The sequence below is a fragment of the Oryza sativa genome, chromosome 8, assembly GCF_034140825.1.
Source record: "Oryza sativa Japonica Group chromosome 8, ASM3414082v1".
In the NCBI taxonomy this organism is placed as follows: Eukaryota; Viridiplantae; Streptophyta; class Magnoliopsida; order Poales; family Poaceae; genus Oryza; species Oryza sativa.
The window spans coordinates 5619017-5641591 of NC_089042.1; the positions used below are offsets into that span (position 1 = coordinate 5619017).

At 43.5% G+C, this 22575-nt stretch overlaps 3 protein-coding genes across 5 annotated transcripts; all 3 read right to left on the reverse strand.

Annotated features, from left to right (window-relative positions):
* Positions 1–3464: 3464 nt before the first annotated feature.
* LOC4344872 (putative F-box/LRR-repeat protein 9) lies at positions 3465–6122 on the reverse strand. The gene is made up of 2 exons (XM_015794011.3): positions 5652–6122; positions 3465–4338 (listed from the first exon to the last, which is right to left on the reverse strand). Exons 1-2 carry the CDS (start codon positions 6011–6013, stop codon positions 3660–3662), a joined length of 1041 nt encoding a protein of 346 aa, XP_015649497.1. The 5' UTR covers positions 6014–6122; the 3' UTR covers positions 3465–3659.
* Positions 6123–7881: 1759 nt separating this feature from the next.
* On the reverse strand, positions 7882–10402 carry LOC136351496 (putative F-box/LRR-repeat protein 23). Of its 2 annotated transcripts, none has more exons than XM_066303666.1 (3): positions 9872–10402; positions 9051–9215; positions 7882–8426 (listed from the first exon to the last, which is right to left on the reverse strand). In XM_066303666.1, exons 1-3 carry the CDS (start codon positions 10282–10284, stop codon positions 8096–8098), a joined length of 909 nt encoding a protein of 302 aa, XP_066159763.1. In that variant the 5' UTR covers positions 10285–10402; the 3' UTR covers positions 7882–8095. The 2 variants fall into 2 exon arrangements, with proteins under 2 accessions (XP_066159763.1, XP_066159764.1); XM_066303667.1 differs by having other exon boundaries at positions 7919–8398; positions 9872–10348.
* Positions 10403–15846: 5444 nt separating this feature from the next.
* Positions 15847–19513, reverse strand: LOC4344873 (putative F-box/LRR-repeat protein 23). 2 transcript variants are annotated; one of them, XM_015793157.3, is made up of 2 exons: positions 19004–19513; positions 15847–16783 (listed from the first exon to the last, which is right to left on the reverse strand). In XM_015793157.3, exons 1-2 carry the CDS (start codon positions 19024–19026, stop codon positions 16135–16137), a joined length of 672 nt encoding a protein of 223 aa, XP_015648643.1. In that variant the 5' UTR covers positions 19027–19513; the 3' UTR covers positions 15847–16134. The 2 variants fall into 2 exon arrangements, with proteins under 2 accessions (XP_015648643.1, XP_066159747.1); XM_066303650.1 differs by lacking the exon at positions 19004–19513 and adding an exon at positions 18178–18654.
* Positions 19514–22575: the final 3062 nt, after the last annotated feature.

Below are 22575 nucleotides of genomic sequence, written 5' to 3' on the forward strand. Positions count from 1 at the left end.
ACGTCCGTTTGAAAAAATCGATTTTCCCATACGGGTCTCTTAAGCGGTCCGCATGTCATTTTTGCATGTGACTCACTTAAGCACCCGCATGGAAAAATCGATTTTTCCATACGGGCGTCTTAGGGAGCGGTCTGCGAAACTAGTTAGTCTATCTGACTCATATGAACTTCAAATTGAATGATTCTTTTTCCTAAATATTTCTAAAATCATGCTCTATCATGTTATTGTGTTCTTACTCCTATTATTTTGGCCATTTTTTCATTTATTTTTGTTTTATCAATTAAAAATTTGAATTTCAAATCTTCGAATAATATGTTAAAGCAGTAAATGATTTCAACTGAAAAAGTTATCAACAACAAAGTTGTATAACTATCAAAATCTATAACTTCTATTTTGGTCATTTTTTTCATCCGACAAAGCGATAGGAACATTTTCACAAAATTTACATATCTCTCTTATAGTTTATACAACTATATAAGAGAAATGTACATTTTGTGAATAAGGTTACAAATTATTTTGTCGGATGAAGAAATGACCCAAATAAAAGTTATAGATCTTGATGAGTTATACCACTTTGTTATTGATGAATTTTTCAGTTGAATTCATTTAGTACTTGTAAATGTTGTTTGAAATTATCATAATTTGAAATTCAAATTCAAATTGTTCAAACAAAGTCATCTAGAAAAATGACGAAAACAAAAGTTGTAGATCCTGATAAGTTATACAACTTTGTTGTTGACAACTTTTCCATTTGACATCATTTACTACCCAAAAATTTATTTGAATTTCTTATATTTTAAAATTCAAGTTTTATATAGTTCAATTAAACTCGGATGGAGAAATCACCAAAATAAAATTGGTAGATCTCAATGAGTTCTACAACTTTGTTTTTGACAACTTTTTCACACGAGTTCATTTAGATAGATAAAATTCAATTCAAAATTTTATTAATTTAAAATTAATTTTTTCCCTCCTCCTCCTTTCAAATTTTTTCATCTCCTCTTCTCTCTCCCCTCCTATCCAGATATTTTAACTCCCTATCCTTATCCTTTTCCTATCTCTCCTCTCAGCCTCTCACTCTTTCCTCCTCTCCTCTCTCTCTCTCACCGACGCACGGAGCGGGAGCGGCGGCGGCTGCACGGCGCGGCGGGCAGGAGCGGCGCGGCAGCGGCAGGCTCGGCACCGACGGCGGCGGCCTTCCCCGACCTGCCATCCGGCGCGGCAGCGCGCGGCGGGCTCGGCAACGGCGGCGGCGGCCTTCCCCGACCTCCCATGCGCGGCGCTCCCTTCCTCGATAGCAACAGGCACGACGACGACGACGATGGCGGCGGGTGGCGGGTCTGGACGGCGGGCGCGCAGCGGGCTCGGCACCGGCGGCGGCGGCCTCCCTTCCCTGACCTCCCATCCGGCGCAGCAGCGGCAGGCTCGGCAACAGCAGCGGCCTCCTTTCCTCGGCGCGGCGCTTCCCCCCCTCTCAACGCCGCGGCAGCGGGGGTGGCTCGGCCGCCTCAGGCGGCACTGCCCTGCGCCGATTCGGTGCCGCCGCCGACGGATCAGGCGACGGCGGGCGGCGGGGGTGACAGATCCTGCGACGGCGTGCGGCGGGGGCGACGGATCCGGCGGCGGGCTAGGGTTTAGGGTTTTTTGGATTTTTTTTTTGTTTGCCGAATTTATTTTACGGCGGCGATGGCGTCCAGCGCCAGCTCCACCCAGTCCCTCGCCTCCTCCATCTCCATCTCCACCGCTGAGCCACGGCCGCCGCGACGGCCTCCGCGGCGGCGAGCGGAGGAGGGCATTATGCGGTTGGTGGTGAGATTGAGAGGAGGAAAAGCTACACGCACGGGATTGGTGTCCGGCTCCGATGGAGTAGTAGAAGTAGCTTCTTGCAGAAGCCAAGCTAAAAACTGGACTAGCCAAACTGTATAGTCGACTGTCCAGTTTGATCTAGAGCAGTCAAAACTGACGTTAGAGCAAAGGTTAATAAATGGGCGCGCCCACAGTCAACACTATAGCTAAGCCAATACTAGTGCTCCCTCACGGTTTTATAATTCTCGAAGTTTTGGATAATGACACAGTTTTTAAAATATATCTTTGATCTTATTTTTTATATATATAATAAATAAATGAATGTTTACTTTTATCATAGAATTTTAAAGACAAATTCATATACGTTGTTCTAGTTATTTTAAACTAAATACTTTTAAAATTATTGATAGTCAAGTTATAAAAGTTTGATTACAACCTTATCCAAAACGTCAAGAATTATAAAACCGGGTGAAGTAATTATAGAACTTGAGTAGTTTTGTGAGCGGTTTTGGTCCTACATGACAGTTTAGTCAACAATTTTCTTTTAAGAAAATATGGGACCCACCTTTCAGATTCTATCTACTGATCTGTATCTTTTTCCCCTCTCACCTCTCTCTCTATCTCTCTATCCCTGGCTGAGGAGTCGCGACGGCTACGAGCCTACTCTTGCGCATGCTAGCGGAGGCCCAGTAGGAGCGGCGATGACTACGGGGCTCCTCGCGCAAGTGCCGGCAGAGACTGAGAAGGAGAAGTGTGAGTCCTCGCGCATGCGCCGGAGGAGGCTGAGAAGGAGTGGCACAGGCTACGGGGCATCTTGCGCACGCGCTGGCAGAGGCCAAGGAGGAGCGGAGGTGGCTACAAGCATCCTCACACACGACAGTGTCGGTGTGCGTGGTGGTGGAGATGACGTGGCCAAAGCAGCTCTAGTCATGAAGCTCGGCGAGACGTGCTACGGCATCACTACTGGGGAGGATGCGACGGAGAGGGTCGCATTGGTGCAAGTTCGCTGCTCCCATGTCGACAAGCAGTCGTCCGTCCCCGTGCCGCCCGCCACCCTTTTCCTTGCTGCCTGCTTCCTTGGAGATAGGGGAACCAGAGGTGTGGCGGGAGACCTGGGGCGCAAGGTAGTCCACCAGGGAATCCCACTAGGGCTGTAAGTGGGTCAGCCGCGAACCCACTTATAGATCAAAATAAGCGGGTTCACGGCTTATTTTAGCCTATAAGTGGGTTTCGCGGGTTAGCCACTTACACCCCTAAATCCCACCACCTATTGCCCTTCCCATCCGCTGCCTGTAGACCTTCTCGTGTCCTCCCTCCTGCCTTCCGTTGCGTCTTCTCTTCGAATCAATTCGTTCTTTCCCCCGCTGACCTTTCTAGTCCTTCACCTGCCACCGCCGACGGCCAGCTCTTGTCCCGGCAGTTGCCTTGGTAATTGCAATGTCAAATACTCCCTCCTTCCAAAAATATGAGACCTATTTCTTGTTGCATCAATACTAAGAAGCAATTAACTCACTTGTCATATGGCAAAACCAATGAACATGCAACCAATAAGTAGTACTTATGGCTACTTGGTTTCCGATCCACAATTTAATTTAGTATATAGCGACTACAAATAGGACTTAGATTTTTGGAAAACCCAAATAATGAAATAGATCTCAGACTTTAAAGAGAACATTTATTAATTACTTTGAAGAGAATATTCCATGTACTACATAGTACTAGTTCATAAAATTCATCAACTAACATGAGTGCAGAACGAACTTACATGAATCTAAAGGGAGAAAATATTCCCAGAAAAAAATAGTTGAACTCCAACATAAATTCCACTCGCATTGATCAAATCATGCAGTTCTTCATTTCAGAAACGTCCTCATGCACCTGGGAAGCGCGTTATCATACTTGTCAAGATCTTCCTCGTAGCGGGAAGGACCGGAATAATCATCATCATCATCATCAAATTCCTCAGACGTCCATTCATCCGAGTACATGGAATATTCCGGATCAGAATACACCGAATAATACCGCACAAAACCGGGGGAGATGGGGAGCCTCCTGGGAGTGTACACATCGAAGTCATAGTCATCAGTTGAGTCATCAGGTGGCCTCAGCATCTTGATCCTGCTACATTTTGCTCGCAGGGAGTCGGCGCCCATGTCGATGTTGAAGCAATGGCGAATGTCAAGAGACTCCAGGTTGGGGCAGTTATCCAAGATGGTTGAGAGACCTTCATTTGTGAGGTTATTGGCGAAGAGCTGCAGGGAGCGTAGCCCGTGCATCTTTGAAATTCCACCAGCATCATCGTTGTTTTTCCAGCGGATACCTCCTGAATCATAGAAGGATCGTTTGCTAAGCCTGAAGCGCTTGAGCTGTGGGCATGCCGCGCCGATAGCCGCATACGCCTCATGAGTAACATTGTAGCAGAATGAGAGCTCAAGCTCCTCAAGAAGAGGGAATTCCTTTGTTGCCTCCTCAATTCCTTCATTTGAGACACCCAAGCATGAGATGAGCCGAAGGCTCTTCAAACAGGAGGCCCTACAAAGATAGCACAGGGATTTTATAACTACCAGCAATCCAATCGCATCAGAAAATATGCTGATAAAAACTGTCTGAATAAATAAACTACCCAGCTACAAGTTCACAGTTAGATAAATAATTGGAAGAGGCGACAATGCTCAATGTAGAAGAGAACGGATTATGATGAACCAACTTCTCATATATCAGTTATTTGGACAATGACTACTGAAGTACTGATACGGTAAATATTCACTTTATTGTCATTTCATTTCTGTCCTGTGGAAGATAGCAGGAATAAGAAATGGCCATACTTGCAAAAGAATGCCAGTGCAATATTGGCAACAAAAGTTCATCAATAATATTTTTAGATATGTGTATGAACACAAAACCCAGTCCAGTCCAGTCCATGTCATGATTAAGAATTATTCAAACTTCAAAGCATAGTCTGATGAACAGTTTGTCTGTTAGTTTGAGTGTATGAAGTCTGCACATTCTTCTCTGGAATAATTTCTGAACTCCTAATCCTTGTCAGCTAAAAGTATCATTCTTTTCCTTGTCAGCAAAGCATAACTGCATAATCTGACACAGAAATTTGTTGTGACTGCTAATCCTCCGAATAGATTCAGGTACCACTTTTCATTCTGTATGTCAATACCCTACTAGCTAGGTAGGATTTTTCACTATGTTTATCCAAGATAGAGATATATTCAATTTCTTTCAACGAACCATCCTTATGATCTTATCAGTTATCACCCTTTTTTTTCCAAGGACATGATCTGATCACATTGTTTTCCTGCTAACACCTTACAAGTATATCCTCCTATTCCAAATATTGATTGTTGCGGTGTTTGTCGTTAACTACTCAGAATGACTGGCGGAAGAACACATTACATACGAATTCATCATCGAAATTTGATGCAACTTTGCAACGATATAAGCTGACAAATTATTTGATCTACAACTTCAAGCGGTATTAATTTCTACATAGCATCAATGTTCTTCTCTTCAGATTAAATTAAAATATGGCAAACTTATTGAGAGTGCCTAAGCAAATTTTAGCTAAAGCCTTCACAATTTCACACTAATATTTCAATCCAAAGTTCCAAACAAGAAAAGAGTCAACGACAAACACCGCAACAATCAATATTTGGAACAAATTCTGGACCAAATCTACCTGTAATGTTGAATGGAGGCAACAGAGATAAATCAAACAGAAGATCCAAATTCAACATGAAGACAACTAATCAAGACAGCTAAAAGAGAAATTCTCCAAATTAAAGGCGACATGGATCAAAACAATCAAATATACATATTAAAATCAGTGTGCTTACTGCTCGGTGAGGTACACGAGGAAGCCATCGTCGCCGGCGTACTCGCCGCAGAAGGCCTCGCACTGGCCCGCGCTGCGGCGGACGGCGGCGCAGGCCAAGCCGCCGCGGTTGATCCTGGCGGAGAGCGCCTCGGTCCCGCGCACGGTGATGCGCCGCCACAGCGCGGGCTCGTCCCGCGCGGCGCGGCGCCAGGTGGCACACACCTGGTCGGCGGCCATGAGGATGTCGGCGTGGCCGAGCTTGTGGAAGATGGCCAGGATCGCGTCCAGCGGCAGGCCATCGGCCCAGTCCCTCGCCTCCTCCTCCTTCTTCTTGCGGCGGCGGCCGCGGCGGCGGCGGCGGCGAGAGGAGGAGGAAGGCATGGCGTGGCGCTCGCGGGGTGGGGTTGCGAGGGTTAGGGTTTGGTGGAGGAAGGCGCGCGCGAGGTGGAGGGGTTCACTGGGTTGGAGTTGAACCTGTGATTTTGTGAGGATCCATAAACTCCGTCGAGTTTGGTGGAAACTTTGAAAAGTCCACAAAGTCCTACACTACACCCTCTAGCCTCCGCCCCAGAATAAGTTTATTTATGGGTTATTATATCTAACATTTGACCGTCTGTTTTACTTAAATTTTTTTATTATTAATATTTTTATTGTGAAATGGTAAAACATGAATAATATTTTGTGTGTGACTTAAGTTTTTAAAATAGAATGGACGATCAAGCGTCGGACATATAAACCCACAAATAAACTTATTTTGAGACGGAGGGTGCATATGGGATTTTGTTTGGGTTTGATGTTTTTATGGGTTCAGATTTATTGATTCATTTTTTTCTTGGTAAAACACTGGTTTTTTAGCGGTTGTTTTAGATAATATGTTTTTTTTACAGGATTGTGTTTATAAATAGTGGGAAAGTAGGATGGTGGGGGAGTAGTAGAGATAAATCTGAAAATAAAATCACAAGGATTTCTAACCTTATAATTTACTCTGTGGTTCGTAGAGAAGTAGAAGCTTGGTCTTTGTCAACAGCGTTGTGAAATAGAGTATGGTCATCGAACGGAAATAGTATCATTCAATAATTAATAGGAAAACAGATTATTAACTAGAATTTTACGGAACTTTGACGTTTGCAAATATATATATGTATATATTTTGTAATATTATTTACGTCTTTGGAGATTTAAATGTACAACTATATAAATGAAATATGTTGATGCTTTTTTAAGGCCGTGTTCTAAAATGGGATCGGCTTGGCTACCTCCTTAATTTCCATTAGTGCGCTTTTTTAAATATTGTTTCGTTTAAAAAATTTTCGTTACAGAAGTTGCTTTAAAAAATTCAAATAAACTTATTTTTTTATTTTTCACAAACACTGCTCGACAGTAGACCAATGGCCAGTGGCCGTGGACTCGTGGCAGCCAGCCCCGTAGGAGAGAGGAGGATGGTGGGCTTGTATATTATGGTCGTGGATTCAACCTTTATAATTTCTTTCTTTCAAGTAATTCGACTTCGATCTCTCTTACTATTTCCTTTTTTACATGTTGAGGATCGTAAATGGCAAGCAAGGATAAAAAAACGCGGCACACTTAGCTTTCCACAACAACGGTGATCATCTATAAATCAGCTCTGTCATCATCAGTTCATCACTCTATGATGCTTTCATCCGTACTAGCCACTCAAAATCGTACGTTTGCGCGACCATATGAGAAGCCATCTTTGTTAAAGATGAAGATTTTTTCTCTTGCAATTAAAATGATCTTTGCCCTAAATATTACTATGAAGTTGCCCATATATAGGTCACATATATAACCAACATTTTTTAATAGATGACGTCGTTAATATATAGACACATGGTTGACCAATTTTTCTTATTAAAAAATTACATATTTGTAATTTATTTGGTGTGAGTTGTTTTATCACTAAAAGTACTTTAAACATGATTTATATCTTATTTATTTGAAAAAAAATTGAAAAAGATGAATAGTCAAACATATATCTAAAAGTTAATATGGCATCATATAATACAAAAATGGAGATAGTATTTGCTTCACTTGGTCCATGTGTTAAATTTCATAAGTACCCAACATATGAAATTGTGGACCATTAAGTTCCCAACTGTGTTGCTTGCTTACTTTTCATACTTGCCAAGTGGGTGACGAGAGACACTAGAAGGCTCCAGAGGGATAATGCACGTACGTATTTGATGATTGATCAGACGGTCATCATTTATCCAATCATGTATCCGATGGTATTTGTTTTTCAGCTTAAGTGGCCTAATTTGCTCCTGAGAAAGATTAGTTTTTTCACGACTTTAGTTGATGTTTCTCAACTTCTGAAGATGACAGCAAGCTAGAACTCATCTGAAGATGTTCCATCACCAACATACATGTCATTGGCTGTTTATGTACATCCGGTAACCGGAAATTGTAGAGGCTGGATTTATCCCATTTTGTAAAGAAAAAAATTCACTCTACATATGTCCATCCTTCGGCTTTCAGGTACCTGCGATCACCCTTGTCGAGCATCCTGCAATCCTGCTCCTCATCGAATTCATTCACATGAACGTCATGGAGGTAGCGATGAGGCTCCAGGAAATACTCCGACTTCAAGAACTCATCCAGGCCGTCGTCGCGGTCCTGTTCGAAGCAGATGCTGGACCACGGAGAAAGATCGCCAGTGAACTCGTCATCGCCATAGTCAGTGTCGGCTTCTTCGTCCTTGCCATTCTGCGCCCTATCGGCTTCTTCTTCCTCGCCATGCGACCGTATCTGAATACTTAGAGCCCTATTGGTTTCCCTAATAAATCAAAGCCAATGCTAAAATTTGAATTTTTAAACTTAACTTTCATATCTATTTTTAAGTTATTTTCAATGTATTTTTTTCAGTATTTGATTTAGAACGCACATATAAAAGTACTTTTATTCTATAATAAATTGTTTTGACTTATTAAGAAATTAGAGTAAATTTCACAAAACTACATATACTTATGTCAAATTATCACAAAACTATAGATTTAAGAATGTCTATCACAAAACTACAGATTTAGCGTTAAACTTTTCACGGAACTACAGATTTAATGCACCATATCACAAAACTACAGATTTAGTGATTAAGTTATCAAAGAATTACATATTCTAGAGCTTAGATCATAGCACTATTATTTATTTAATTTAAAGTTATAAAAATTATAGTTTTGTGATAAAATAGTTTTTAAATGTGTAGTTTTGTAATAAAATAGTTGTTAAATCAATAGTTTTGTGATATAATATCTTAAATCTGTAGTTCCATGATAAATTTAACTCTAAATCTATAGTTTTGTAAAATACATTCTTAAATATGTAGTTTTGTGATAGATTGATCAAAGTATCTGTAGTTTTGTGAAATTTACTCTATTAAGAAATATGGGTGACCGGTGAGGACCTTAACTTGTTCGTGTCTCGCAGGGCATCAATGTCGCGCCTGAGGATGCAGTCGCTGTCTATGTACAAGGCCTCCAGGAGAGGGCAGCTCTGGATGATCGCCGAGATTCCTTCCTTGCTTACATGGTCGCATTTGACGAGGCGAATGCTCCTCAGGTATGGTGCGCTGCAAACGTTCAAGGTTTTGTTGTTGAAATGATCAGTAATTCAGTACTTATATTCAGTAGTAGTTCAGTCACAGTACTCCCTGAAGAACAATCTATATATATGTATGAAATTATTGATCATACGAGTTGGGTTTCAACCATGATAATATAAATGTTTTATAATGAATGATTTTGGGCATATATACATATGAAAATGACGTAACTAAGAAAATTTTTCATGGGCATGTCAAGTTAATTTGTGTTTAGTTTTCACTTGTGTCAAGGAGCCAAAATCTGTTCCAAGTATTTTTCATGGTAGTAAACTTGTATATATATTTTCACTCGTGTCAAAGATTCAAGCTAGCTGCCAAATTATGAATTTATGTTTTTTTTACATTTAATATGATTGTTAGAAATATCATTATATATTTTATTCTATTCTTTTATTAACCCCATCTTATCATGCACCTAACTGATTATTCATGCCGATCATCACTCATCAGGATATATAATTAATCTGTTAAACGCACGAATTAATTAAATCAAGCTCCTAATTACTAACAACCAAATTATGGATGAAGAAACAAGAACTGAACAAATAATAAAACCCCAAAAATTTAAAATTTGGGAATACAGATCGATCGAAGCAACAGATAATTAATCCATGTAAACTCACTGGTCGGCGAGGAACTGGAGCACTTCGTCGTCGCCGCCGACCTTGCTCCAGAACTCCTCGCACCGCCCGTCGCTGCGGCGCACCGCCTCGCGCGCCATGGCGCGGACGGTGTCGCGCCGGTGGCGCTGCCAGTAGGGGAGGCAGGCGAACCCCCGCATGTCGATGCGGCGCCACAGCGCCGGCTCGTCGCGTGCGGCGGCGCGCCACGACTGGCACGCCAGCCCGGCGCCCATCAGGATGTCGACGTGGTCGAGCCAGCGGAACACCTGGAGGATCGCGTCCACCGGCAGCTCCGCCCAGTCCCTCGCCGCCGGCAGGGTCGTGTGGTAGAGGAACACGCCGAGCGGGACCGTCCGGGTCCTCCTCCTCTGGCGCCGGCGCCGGCGCCGCCGCCGCCGCGACGGGGAAGCCATGGCGATCGATCTCGATCGCTAGGATTCTCGGATCAGTCGTATAGCCTTCTAGTCCATAAGTCATATGCCTTCAGTTGGATGCGGATACTCATATGCTGAACATATACGGATTCAGGTGATTTGAAATAATACAGATTGGAACATGGTTTTGCATTTTGGGATAAAATTAAATAAAATTCCGATGGATATTTGGTGATACTTTCGAACAAAAATTCTCAGACAAAATTTTAAATAAATTTATACTGAATGCATGCATGCCTGAATTCAAACAAGTATTTTTTATATATATATCGCGTTGAAAAGTTTAATACACCTGGTTTTTCTTTCTTTTGATTACAATATATATATATATCTGACAAGTGATGATTGCCAGAAAGATTTAATTGCAGAGAACCTACGAGCAGAGTTCAGTACTGTATTTCGTTTTCAACATTTATATTGGGGTGCCAATACGGTGAAATTTCAAAAATTCTGGTCCGAAATTATTTTAGTTTTTCAACAAAATTTGGTCAAATTTGAATAAATATTGTCAAATTCAAAAAAAAAATTGACCAAAATAATAATGTATTGGAGGGTCCAATAGAACCGAAATGAAATTTTGAACCTTGCCTACGAGGAAGAAAGATGCTTGTGCTCAGGATCAGTTTTCAGGCCATTCGGCATGTTATACTACAAGCGCTTAGCGATTGTGCCGTATAAACTACAATTAACATGCATAGAGGGTAAGGAAATGTGTAAATCTCAGAAAATTCCTGCAAAAATGCACCCATGGACAAAGTGAACATGAAAAATATAAATGTTTATGGTGGGTTCAACATTTCTTTCTTTCTTTCAAATCATTCGACTATGCTGATTCTTTTACATGTATAAGCAAAGTCAACAAGCACGATCATCTTAATGTACCAATTACCCACGCAGCAGAATCCCTGAGCATAAGCTAAGAGCAGGTTTAATAGGTGGAGTAAGCACCGGCTCTAATTTACATCCATGTCATTCAAAGCATCTTGACAGGACCATTCTTAGGGAAACTATTCTAATCCCTCGAGGGGATGTTCCCTCGTTTGCTCAAAAACCATTTAAACGGTTATGAAAAATTCTGCAAAAATTTGACAACATTCATACAACACATATATACAACTTCACAAAATCTTAAGTCCAAACTCAACTCACACGTCGAGATATAAAAAAGACAAATTCAGCGTATGAATAGTAGCGTACTGTTTATATCTAAATTTGTCTTTTTTGTTTCTCGATGTGTAGATCGAATTTGAACATGAATTTTGGTGGACTAGTAGGTATCATTATACTCTACATTGTCATTTTTTTCAGATTTTTTCACAACTATTTGCATTGAATTTGGAAGAAAAAGATATACGAGGGGATATCCCCTCGAGGGATTAGAATACACTCCCCATTTTCTTATGTATGTGTGGGACCACCAGGTTTGCTCCCTTTGGGCCATATTGGAATACTGACATGCAGCAGTTAACATATTGGGGCATTGGCCTATGCGCTTGTGCTTGGCCGGCTCTCATGCAAGCGTCCGCTTCCCTCTCTCTCCAACACTTTCTCACTTCCACGTAGGCGAAGGTTAGCTAAGGGCAAGCTCAGTATATCCTACCCAACTCGGTAGGAGGGTGGACCCAAACAGTACATAGCAATAGTATATCACAGGAAGCCACAAAGCTTATGTGCAATAGGGAGGAATAAGGTGGACCCCTCTTGAAAAAGGCAAATTTTGCTACAGGACACTTGTTATGTGTGCTTTTAGCCCAAGGACACTGCCCAAACTCACTTTTGGGGGAAAACACTCTATAAATATGGTAATTTGCCAGTGGACACCGTGCCGATTAAAATAATACTTTCTGGTTGGGGAGGAGATAGAAATCGCGTGAAATGTCAAAAATGCCCTTGGGCCCACATGTCAGTTCTATCTCCTATCTCTCTCCTCATCTCTCTCTTTTCTCTCTCTTTTCTCTCTCAGATGGCGAGGACAGCGGCCGGCGGGGTGGAGCGGGGCAGCGGCAGCGGTGGACGAGTGCGCAGCCGGCGGAGCCACCCCTCGCCGCTGGCGCCGTGCCCATGCCCGCTCCGCCAGGCGTGGGGCAGCCTCGACGTGCTCGTCGGCCACCTCCGCGCCGCCTTCGAGGAGCACGGCGGCCACCCCGAGGCCAACCCATTCAGCGCCCGCGCCGTCCGCCTCTACCTCCATGAGGTCCGCGACAGCTAGGCCAAGGCGCGCGGCATCGCCGTCCGGCGTCCGCCCACCTCGTCTTCTCACTCTCAGGCGGCCGCCGCCGCGGCCGCCACCTCCCCAGCGAGCCCAGCCGCTAGCCCGACGCCGCCGCCGGAGAGATCAACCGACGTGGGAGCTTGCGTCGCAATCGCTGTCGCCATGGGGTGCGCGCCACTCTCGCCAGTCGCCCGCCGCTGCAGCTCCTATCAAGCGCTCGCTCGCCTCCGCAGCTCCTATCACGCGCTCGCTCGCCGCCGCTAGCTGTTGCCTGCCGCGCGCTCGCTCAGCGCCGCTAGCTGTTGCCTACCGCGCGCTCGCTCGCCGCCGCTGCCACTCCGCTCGGCCGACGCTACCTCTCCGCCTGTCGCGCGCTCGTCCACCGCCGCCGCCGCCCCGCTACACTCCGCCGCCCGCCATCCTCGCCATCTCCGCCGCTGTCGACGCCACCCCGTGCGAGCACGCTCTGAGAGAGAAAAGAGAGAGGGGTGAGGAGAGATATAGGAGATAGAGCTGACATGTGGGCCCAAGGGCATTTTTGATATTTCACATGATTTATCTCTCCTCCCCAACCGGAAAGTATTATTTTAATCGGCGCGGTGTCCACTGATAAATTACCACGTTTATGAAGTGTTTTCCCCCAAAAGTTAGTTTGGACAGTGTTCTAGGGCTAAAACCACACATAACAAGTCTCTTGTAGCAAAATTTGCCCTTGAAAAAACATCATCGATGACTCAATTGTACACCTGCACGTGGCAGCCAGTTGCTTTCATTTCATTTTTTACTCCATGTGTCAGGCATACAGTGCTTCTTACCGGGTATTACCTATATGACCAGATAGTAGTTATTTATCACCCTCACAATGCTTCTTATCAGGTAGTAAGGATACATTGAATGCCTAATACTTGATTTCTAGCAACATTATGGATGCCCTTAGCCAGTTATTGTACCCACTCTGACAAACTCTCCAGGCACTTTTGGCGTTATCAAATTGTTTTTAAATCTGAGTTAAAAATTTTTTAAATCTAAGTTGAAAGTTTTTAAATCTTGACTTAAAAATTTGCAAAGCTAACCAGAAAGTTTTCACATATAAGTCTAAACTTTTAAATCTATACTTGAAAGTTTTCGAATCTAAATTGAAAAGATTTCAATTCTTGATTTCAAAATTTTCAAATCTAAGTTAAAAGTATCTTTTAGTCAAAAAAAAAAAGAAAAAACACGCACGGGAGGAATGCTTTTTAGGAAAAAAGAAAAGGAAAGAAAACAGAAAACTCGCACGGGAGGATTTTTTTTCTTGATGCGGAACGAAAAACTTAACAGAAAAGAGAACTCACCGCTTCCTTTGCATCTGGTGCACGCTATGTTGAATCCTATATTTTTACAAATGCTATATTGTTTATAAGTTGCATGCGATATCGCAAAATGTGAGATTTTGGTAGAACTCTTATTTGGTGCACTTATCCTCCGTGACTATTGATTACCTTACTGTTGGCACATCTAGGATGCGTTGTGATACTGTCCAAGTGCCAACTTGGGTATATTCGCGCTACTAATATAGCTATTGCTTAGCCATGCTTAGAGTTTCGTATGTTACAAATGATGGATCATTCACTCTTCAAAATTTGGGCTATTTAAAAATATTGGACAGAGGTGTTGCCCCTGATATTTGTGAAGTTGAAAACTAAAAAGTGGTGATTTTAGACTTGGGCGGCAAATGTTGTGCATATGGTGGTAGTTACATACCGATAGGGGGAGTGTTCACCCGAGTCGATTAAGGACCAAGCTATGTGTCACCAACTAAAATATATCGTGCAACCACATGTGTTATTTATGGGGTAACCTTAGCCTACTATATTGCTTATTACTTAACCTTGCATTGGAAGGTCAAAGTAGTAGGGACTAGTCTGAGCGATGGTTCATAGGAGCTACCATTGTGCCTCTATGGAAATGGAGTTTGTTCCCCATATGCCTTGGGCGTCTGAGCATGTCCAATATAACGAATGGTGCCTCGTTAAGGGAACGGATGTGTTTGCCTCGCGATGTTGGGATTAGGATGGGGTCCACCTTTCGTAGCAACATTGGTTCATGGCCAATGTGGAGAAACACTCTCCGTGCTCATGCAAGTTAATCTTTGAGTAATGTAGTGGTTTCGTCATAGGCTAGCAAAAACGGGTACCGGTTGGTATCGCATGGCATGGTTAACATGATTGCTAGTATATGTCATGTGGGTATAGTGTACAAACTCTGTAGAGTTTAAACTAATCGATTAGCCGTGCTCACGGTCATGAGCGACTTGGTGAAATAATACAAGTTTAGTGTTGGTCATTTAATACATGTTTTGTGAAATTGGCATGGTGGGAAATTGGTGATGATTTTGTTCGGTGTGGGTTGAGAATAAAATGGTTACTTGCTGCCATGGAGGGCACAAGGATGATATTAATATGGTGCTTATGTTACTATTACTATTTTTTATTTATTGCTTTATAAATTTCGTTGCAATATATTATTACTTACTATTGTGAATCAAAATTTGCTTTATGCTGAAATTTGGTCCACAAACATAGCCTACTTTGATCTCAACTTGCAAAAGACATAGGCTTGCCAATACGTTTGTATTAACCCACCTCTTGTTGTTGTTTTTAGACATTGATGCAGGAAATGATATGTCTAGTGACGCGTACTTTGCACCGGGTATCGGAGGTTTCGAGGATGGTTATTTCTAGGTCGGTTGCCTGTGGTGGTTTGATAGATGGGCATACCGAAGAACTTATATATTTTGTTACTGTTCCCGCTGCGTCTAAACTCTTCCATTTGGCCGGTCAGCCCTATCTATATTGTATGACTTGTGCACTCGCTAAATTATGTGAACCATGCTATCTATTTGTATGTGTATTATGTGTGGATGTGATGATAAGGTTGTGGATGCATGTACTAGCCACTGATTCTGGGAGTAGTACGTTGTACGCTCCGAGTATTCGGGAATTGCATCCCCGGGTGCCGACAATCAATATGACTCACTTAATTAGAATATACTAGTACGCGATGTGAAGTTGGTACATAAAGGAGGGGGGTGATGCATATTATTTCTTGATTTTGTGGATCGAGAGAAGACAAGAAGGTAGAAATGAACGAACTCTATCAAGGAGAAGGTTTGAGAGGTTGGTTTTGTCCATCTGTGTATCGATCCATACATTTTTTTTATCAGTCGATCCTTGCAGATTATCTCCCCTACCCATTATCTTCAGGATAATTATCTCCAGGATTGGGAGGAGATAATCTTTAGCTACCATATCCCAAACCCACCAGAAAAGAAAAGAAAAGCTATCACATCAATGAAGGTATCGACCAGGGAACTGAAAATTAATACTGACCAATATAAGTACCTGAATATTGTCTTTTAAGCCTTAACGAAACTAATATGAGCTTGAATATCGTCCTCAAGCAATATGAAAACTACTACCGAGTAAAAGACTGCCGGTACTTTCTGAGAACTGGAGTACCATAGGTTCAAACTATCAATTGACAGACATGGGACATGCAACGCGAGCTTCAGAGAGTTGAGCGAAAAAGGCGAGCATCTAAGCACTTCACTTCCTGGCTCCACACTTGGATGGAATTCACATCAGGAGCGCACGCAGGCCATTGAGCATCATCCTGGCTTCATCATCCAGCTCGTCCTCGTTGATATCATCATCAAAGCATTCATTCTCCTCCGAGAACACGACGCAGTGAAGGCCGGGAACCATGTAACCGTCATCCATGTCATCAGAGGAATTGCCTGAATCTGCAAAAACAGGGCTGAAAACCTGCAAGTCATAGTCATCGATTGAGTCATCGGGGAGCCTCAGTGCTTTGATTCTGGCGCACTTCGCTCGCAGGGTGTCATCCATGAAGACATTGAAGCAGTGGCGTATGTCGAGGGATTCAAGATGGGGGCAGTTGTCAAGGATGGCTTCCAATCCTTCATTGGTGATGGTATTGCCGAAAATCTGAAGGGAGCGTAGCTGAGTCATAGTTGCTATCCCCAGGGCTTCATCATCATCGTGCGAGTCTTCGAAACTGTGAAAGCCATGTTGACTCAGTCTGAAGCGCTTAAGCTGTGGACATGATTTTCCAACAGTCCTGAACACATCTGTCCCAAAAACATTTGGACTGAGTGAAAGCTCCAGCTCCTCAAGCAGAGGGAACTTCTTTATTGCTTTTCCAAACCCTTTGTTAGAGACATCATAACAAGAGATGAGGCGAAGGCTCTTCAGACCTGGTGCTCTGCAATGGTAGCAGAAGTTGGATATTAATTAACAACAAATGAATCAGCGAATCAAATAACCAACAAGAATTCTGCAAAAAATAACCAGCATTTATTTAGCTGCACAAATGCAGGCATCGTAGAGAAGCGGTGTACAGAAAAAAATTGGCCTGTCAATGATTAAATTTATAAAACTATCAGATTTTGTCCAAACATATTTAAGTGGCAAGAATTGGCTGGACGCTGGAGCCTGCAGTTGACTGGAGAGAGTAGCATAAATACTGAAATTTGGCATACATTCAACTGAATTCATTCTGTTTCAGGATTAAAATATTTTAATATCATCTCCAATATGTCGTTTCAACTGGTAATGCTTCAAATCCCAGAAATTTACTCACATCTGCATTCTACTTCGAATAGAGGAAGAGACATTTCCTTTGTCTCTAAGCTAAAATGTCAGGAGCCTATTATCAATGCAATACATAAATACAAGTGTGCCAGTAAGTTTAAGAGACAACGATGCTTTTGTTTTTCAGTGTGGATGACTTGGCAAGTGGAACATATTAGAAAGACAATCAAAGATCTGTATTATCTAATTGCGGTGTGAAGGGAAATTCAGCAGCAAATTTTGAAGAATGTTACAGTGATGGGTTATTCCTATTGATTTACCCACATATTTGTAGAATACTTCTTTTTTTTCTTGAAGTTTCTGGGCCTAGGATCTAATGAAAGTGCTCAATCTGGTGCAACCATGAGAAGCCATCACCTTCTAACTAGTAGTAAAACATTGCTAAAATTTCGATGAATGCGCACAAAAAAACAGCCATATACACCAATGGTTAGGACAGCATTGAAAGATGTAACGGTACCATGAGGGGATTCGGAATAATCAATCTACTATAGTATCCATGTAAATAAACAACATGCTCCTAATGACGAAAACATGTCTAAATGTAGTCAAATATAATACACCAAAAATGAAGGCGCTAATTAAGCGTCTAAATGTAGTCCAATAGAATACACCAAAAATGAAGGCGCTAATTAAGCATTAGACCAGGAGCAGAAATGCAGATTTGAACACGGGGTCTTCCGGCTAGCTCCACAAGGTGGTGGGCTAGACGACCTGGGTTCGAAGCCTCACCCCTTCTAATTATTTGATATTAGGTCCTTCCCTAATATTCGTGGTTTTTTTTCAGATTTGAACACATAACACGCGTTTGCATAACGAATATAAAGCATGTAATTAAAGGCCCGAAAATCAGGGGATCCCCCCGCGACGCGAACACAATAGCCCACCAAATAATTCAAACCAAAGCATCGCAATCTGACGAAACGCAAGCAATCACGGAGGACGAATCATGTAAATGCCCTAACAAAACAAAAAATTAGGGGATTGAGGGGATCGAGGTCTCACGCGCGGCCGAGGAAGAGGAGGAAGCGGTCGCTTCCGGCCGACTCGCCCCAGAACGCCTCGCACCGCCCCGCGCTGCGCTTGACGGCGGCCTGCGCCATCCCGTGGAGGTTCACCCCCCGCTTGGCGTCGGCGTTGGCGTGGCCGCGCATGTCGACGCGGCGCCACAGGCCCGGATCGTCGCGGGCCGCGCGGCGCCAGGAGCGGCACACCTGGCCGGCGCCCGTGAGGATGTCGACGTGGTCGAGCCCCCCGAGGACGGCCGAGATCGCGGCCGGCGGCAGCTCCGCCCAGTTCCTCGCCGCCTACGCCTTCGGTGCCCCCGAGCCGCGGCCCCGGCGGCGATTGCCGTGATGGCCTCGGCGGCGGCGGGAGGAGGACGGCATCGCGTCGCGCGCCGCGGCGGGGATTGGGATTGTTAGGGTTTGGAGGAGGAATGGAAGGCGGGAGGGGAGGCGGTTTTCTGGGCGAGTGTGGGGTGGAGTGCTGCGTTTAGTGTTGAGAGATAATATAGCAACTAGCAAGGCGGTTTCTATATTTCCGGTAGTGTAGAATTAGAAATGGATATTTTAAATATAGAATTTCATGCACTGTTCCTTTCTATATATAATTGAACTTTTGACTTTGGGTATTATTGTTCCTTTTTCATAAAGGATCAAAATATCCTTCCACAATTTCACGTGCGCGGATGACATGAAAAAAAGGTTGGATAATAAATAAGGGCATATTGAGAAAAAAATCTACACAAATACAGAGGGCAAGTACGTTTTAAAAGAAAGAACGGGATTGCTGTATGGCATTCGAATGAAATTTGGGGAAGAAATCTTACGGATTTTGGACCATTGGATCCATGCCTTCTCGTGCATCGGCTTCTCTCCTCCAACTCCGGCGGGCTCCCCTTCTTCTCCGGCGCCGGCGACACCCCAACTCCGACGGGTTAGGGTTTGGGGTTGGGGTGAGGGTAGGAGGGGGGTTGGGGGAGGGGGAAGAGGGGGGTTTCCTCGGGGCTTAGAGGGATGCCCGTGGGCGGCGGAGGACTGGCGGTGGGCGGTGGACTCCGGCAGGCTGCGAGGCGGCGGCGGCGGCGCCGAAGCCACGGGAATGGAGAAGGGCGGTGAGCTGGCGTCGGCGGCAACCGGTGGTGGTGGATCCGGCTGCAGGGAGCCGCCGGAGAAGGGGAAGACAGCGGGGCGGGGGCACCTCGCCGTCGCCACCTCGAGGAGAGGAGGGAAGGGGGAGAGGGGGGAAGGGGGAGGGGGAGGGGGCTCGCCGGCGCCGTTGACCCCTTCCGACTAGCCGGCAAGGTGGGTGGCGGCGCGGTGGGGCGGGGATCGCGCGAGGACGAAGGGGTGGTGGCGGCGTGCGATCTGAATCGGGGGGGAGGAGGAGAGGAGTTAGGTTAAAAGGGTTTGCACGAATCTTGAAGCATATCCAATGGTCTAAAATTCGAATGATATGGGGTTGGATTTTCTGTCACAAGATGTATAGACAGCCCCAAGAAAGAAATGTTCCTCTATTTAATTCCCTCTATTCACTACTGCATTCATCTATTTCCCTCCATTCACCATTGCAGAACATCTTAATGGTGTCGGTTGTAAACTTGGCGTACGTGCTGGTTCCGCAGTCGGCACCAATTTTTCCAGGACCAGCACTAGGTCACTTGTGCTGGTTGTAGAATCAACACTTTCGTGCTCTCTCCAATTCAAGAAGAAAAGAGAGAAGTCGGCTCGTAGCATCAGCTCATCAAGCTAATGCTTTCGAGCGGCCCCTTTCAAGCAGCCCCTAATCTCATCCATCACAGCTCAACAATAACAATCTCCAGACCCATTCATCATAGATCAACACAAGTAAGATGAAGAACTAAACAAGCAAGATGAACTCACTCTTCCTGGTCCTAGCAAAGCCACTAGCACCGTCATCGCCAATTTGTCTCTCCATTGGAGGAGCGCCATGGAGGACATCGACTAGCGGAGGTGTCGTCGTTGGCACGCAAGCTCAAGGCGACGGGGCAGCGGCGCGGGGGGAGGAGAGGACGACAGGTGGTGGCGTCGGATATGAACACGAGAGAGATAGAGCAAGAGAGGGTAAGGATCGGCGGTGACTACGGAGAGGTTAAAAGGATGAGTTGGATGGTGGCTCGGCTCGACTCAGTTTTTTTATTAAGAATCGGCATCTATAATATATTATAGGCGCCGGTTGTTTTTTAAAAAAACTGGCAATACTGTACATTATAAGTGTCTGTTTTTATTTAAAACTGGCACCTATAATCATTCAAATATGCCGGTTCCATATTTTTCCCTCCCGATGAACGTAGGGTAAATAGGTTATAGGAGCCGGTTTTAAATAAACTGGCTTCTATGATCATGTACCTATGAGGATTTTTTAGTACTGGCTTCAAATCATAAGTTGGGTTAAAGTCAAAATACTTAAAATTTGACTAAATTTTAAGATAAATATATCAATATTCACAAAACCAAATTAGTTTTTTAAATTAATAGTCAAATATACTTTTATAGTACCATGTATTGAAAATGTTACTTATAAATTATAGACTTGATTTAGACCTGAAATAGTTTGACTTTTTCTAAAGTCAAAACTATTATAATCTGAAACAAAGCTAAAGATTATCGATTGTTTAAAAAGGATTGAGTTTACAAAACTTCTTTGTTTGAAACTTATATCAAATGAAAAACAATAGGTTAAGGCTCCATTCAGAGCTGATGATTGGGCTAAAATTTTACCATTTTTTTCATGAGCTAAACGGCTAAACATTGTGTTTTTTACTAAAATTTTATATCCAATAGTTTCTTTAGAAAAATATATTAATATTTTTTCGAGTTTACAACGGCTAATATTTAATTAATCACCTGCTAATTATGTTTCTCATTTTACATGGGGCTAATCGATCAGTTTAGCATACTAGTACTCGTAGCTCCGAACTCAGCCTAAAGACCTTAAACAGTAAACTCAATGCGCCAAAGATCATGTACTCCTATGCAATGCATGGTGGTATACAAATCAGTGATTGCTTGCATATATACACATCGCCACTAGTTGATCCATTGATTATTAAATCTAGGTAGCTACCAACCTGTCCGACCATTTTCACGTTACTCCATCCGTCTCATAAAAAACCCTAACCAAGTACCGGATGTCCCATGCATATGCATTCAGATATCTAGCTAGATCACCCCATATATGCATATTCAGTCTTAAAGTACTACTCCATTAGAGCTTTTGACTTGAAACTACTTATGGCGGTACACCCTACCAACAAGCCACCATGATCACAGAGAATAGTTAGTAGTCATGGTAGACAGTGGTCAGTGAGGATGTTGTGAAAGTCAGGTATAACTATAACAATCCAGAATTTTCTTGATGGCCAGCTAATTTTATTGGCGTAAAAAAGAAGCTGTCAAGTTTACATATTTTCTTGGCGGCTAAAACTAACAGCCATGTAAGCCATATTCTTGTTGGCTCAGACCGACAAGGTTATAACTCTGGCGCTCTGAAAAGCTGGATATGATCACAATTTTTTTGTCAGTCTAACCGCCAAAACTTTTACTGAAAGTTAGCCAGTAAGAAATTTAGATTTCCCTTGCTCTCTAAACTTGGCTTTGATTCTGTTCTTGACGGCTTCTGGCCACCAACAAAATTCCCAGTTCTGATAGTATATGCGCTAGAGGAGTCTATGAGGGGATGATGATGAATGGGTGATGAGTGGTCTTCCCCGGTAGTGGTCACCGTAGAAAACATCCTCTTGCTGCTTTCGCTTGAAGAGCGATAATCACTGTCCGAACCAGAATGGAAACTGCACAACAGCACAAGTAATCAGATAGCATAGCTAGGCTTCACTTGGGTAGACTCCTTCCGGGCTTCCGGCTGCCGCTGCCTTGATAATTGACAAGCCAATAATTAACTGTCATGACAGAAAGTTTATTACTACATCATTCTGAATTACAAACTAGTTCATAAGATCGATCAAATAATATGAATGCCTCTGTTGCTGACTTGAATCAGAATGGGGTTTGGAGGTTTAACTATGGAAGGAATGTGGACAGTCAAGAGGGCTCAGAGCTAGCTAGTTTAAGAGAGATGCAAGGGTGATGGAAATTGAAGATTTTAATTATCCGATAAACTGATCTGGCTTCATGCTAAGGGAGGAATTTTCTCAACCAGATCACTGTGCAGACTGATAAAGTTTGATGGGGTGGTCGATACCAAGCTAAGAGAGGTCTGGAAAGGCAAAATGCTTGCCATTGAAAATCAAACATTTCCTCTACCTGGTAAATATTTTTTCACGAACGCCTACCTGGTAAATTTCAAGGGAGAGAATCCAATGTGCAGTTCAATTGGTTGAGGAATTGGAGGGGTGGAATGGAGGAGTGCAAGTTCATGTTA

Coding starts and splice junctions, on each gene's coding strand:
- LOC4344872 (XM_015794011.3), bottom strand. CDS start 6,013: ATGCCTTCCTCCTCCTCTCGCCGCCGCCGCCGCCGCGGCCGCCGCCGC. Junction 4,339..5,651: donor CTCGTGTACCTCACCGAGCA/GTAAGCACACTG, acceptor CTATCTTTGTAG/GGCCTCCTGTTTGAAGAGCC.
- LOC136351496 (XM_066303666.1), bottom strand. CDS start 10,284: ATGGCTTCCCCGTCGCGGCGGCGGCGGCGCCGGCGCCGGCGCCAGAGG. Junction 9,216..9,871: donor CTCCAGTTCCTCGCCGACCA/GTGAGTTTACAT, acceptor GAACGTTTGCAG/CGCACCATACCTGAGGAGCA. Junction 8,427..9,050: donor CGAGACACGAACAAGTTAAG/GTCCTCACCGGT, acceptor TTGATTTATTAG/GGAAACCAATAGGGCTCTAA.
- LOC4344873 (XM_066303650.1), bottom strand. CDS start 18,326: ATGCGCGGCCACGCCAACGCCGACGCCAAGCGGGGGGTGAACCTCCAC. Junction 16,784..18,177: donor CTCCTCTTCCTCGGCCGCGC/GTGAGACCTCGA, acceptor CTACCATTGCAG/AGCACCAGGTCTGAAGAGCC.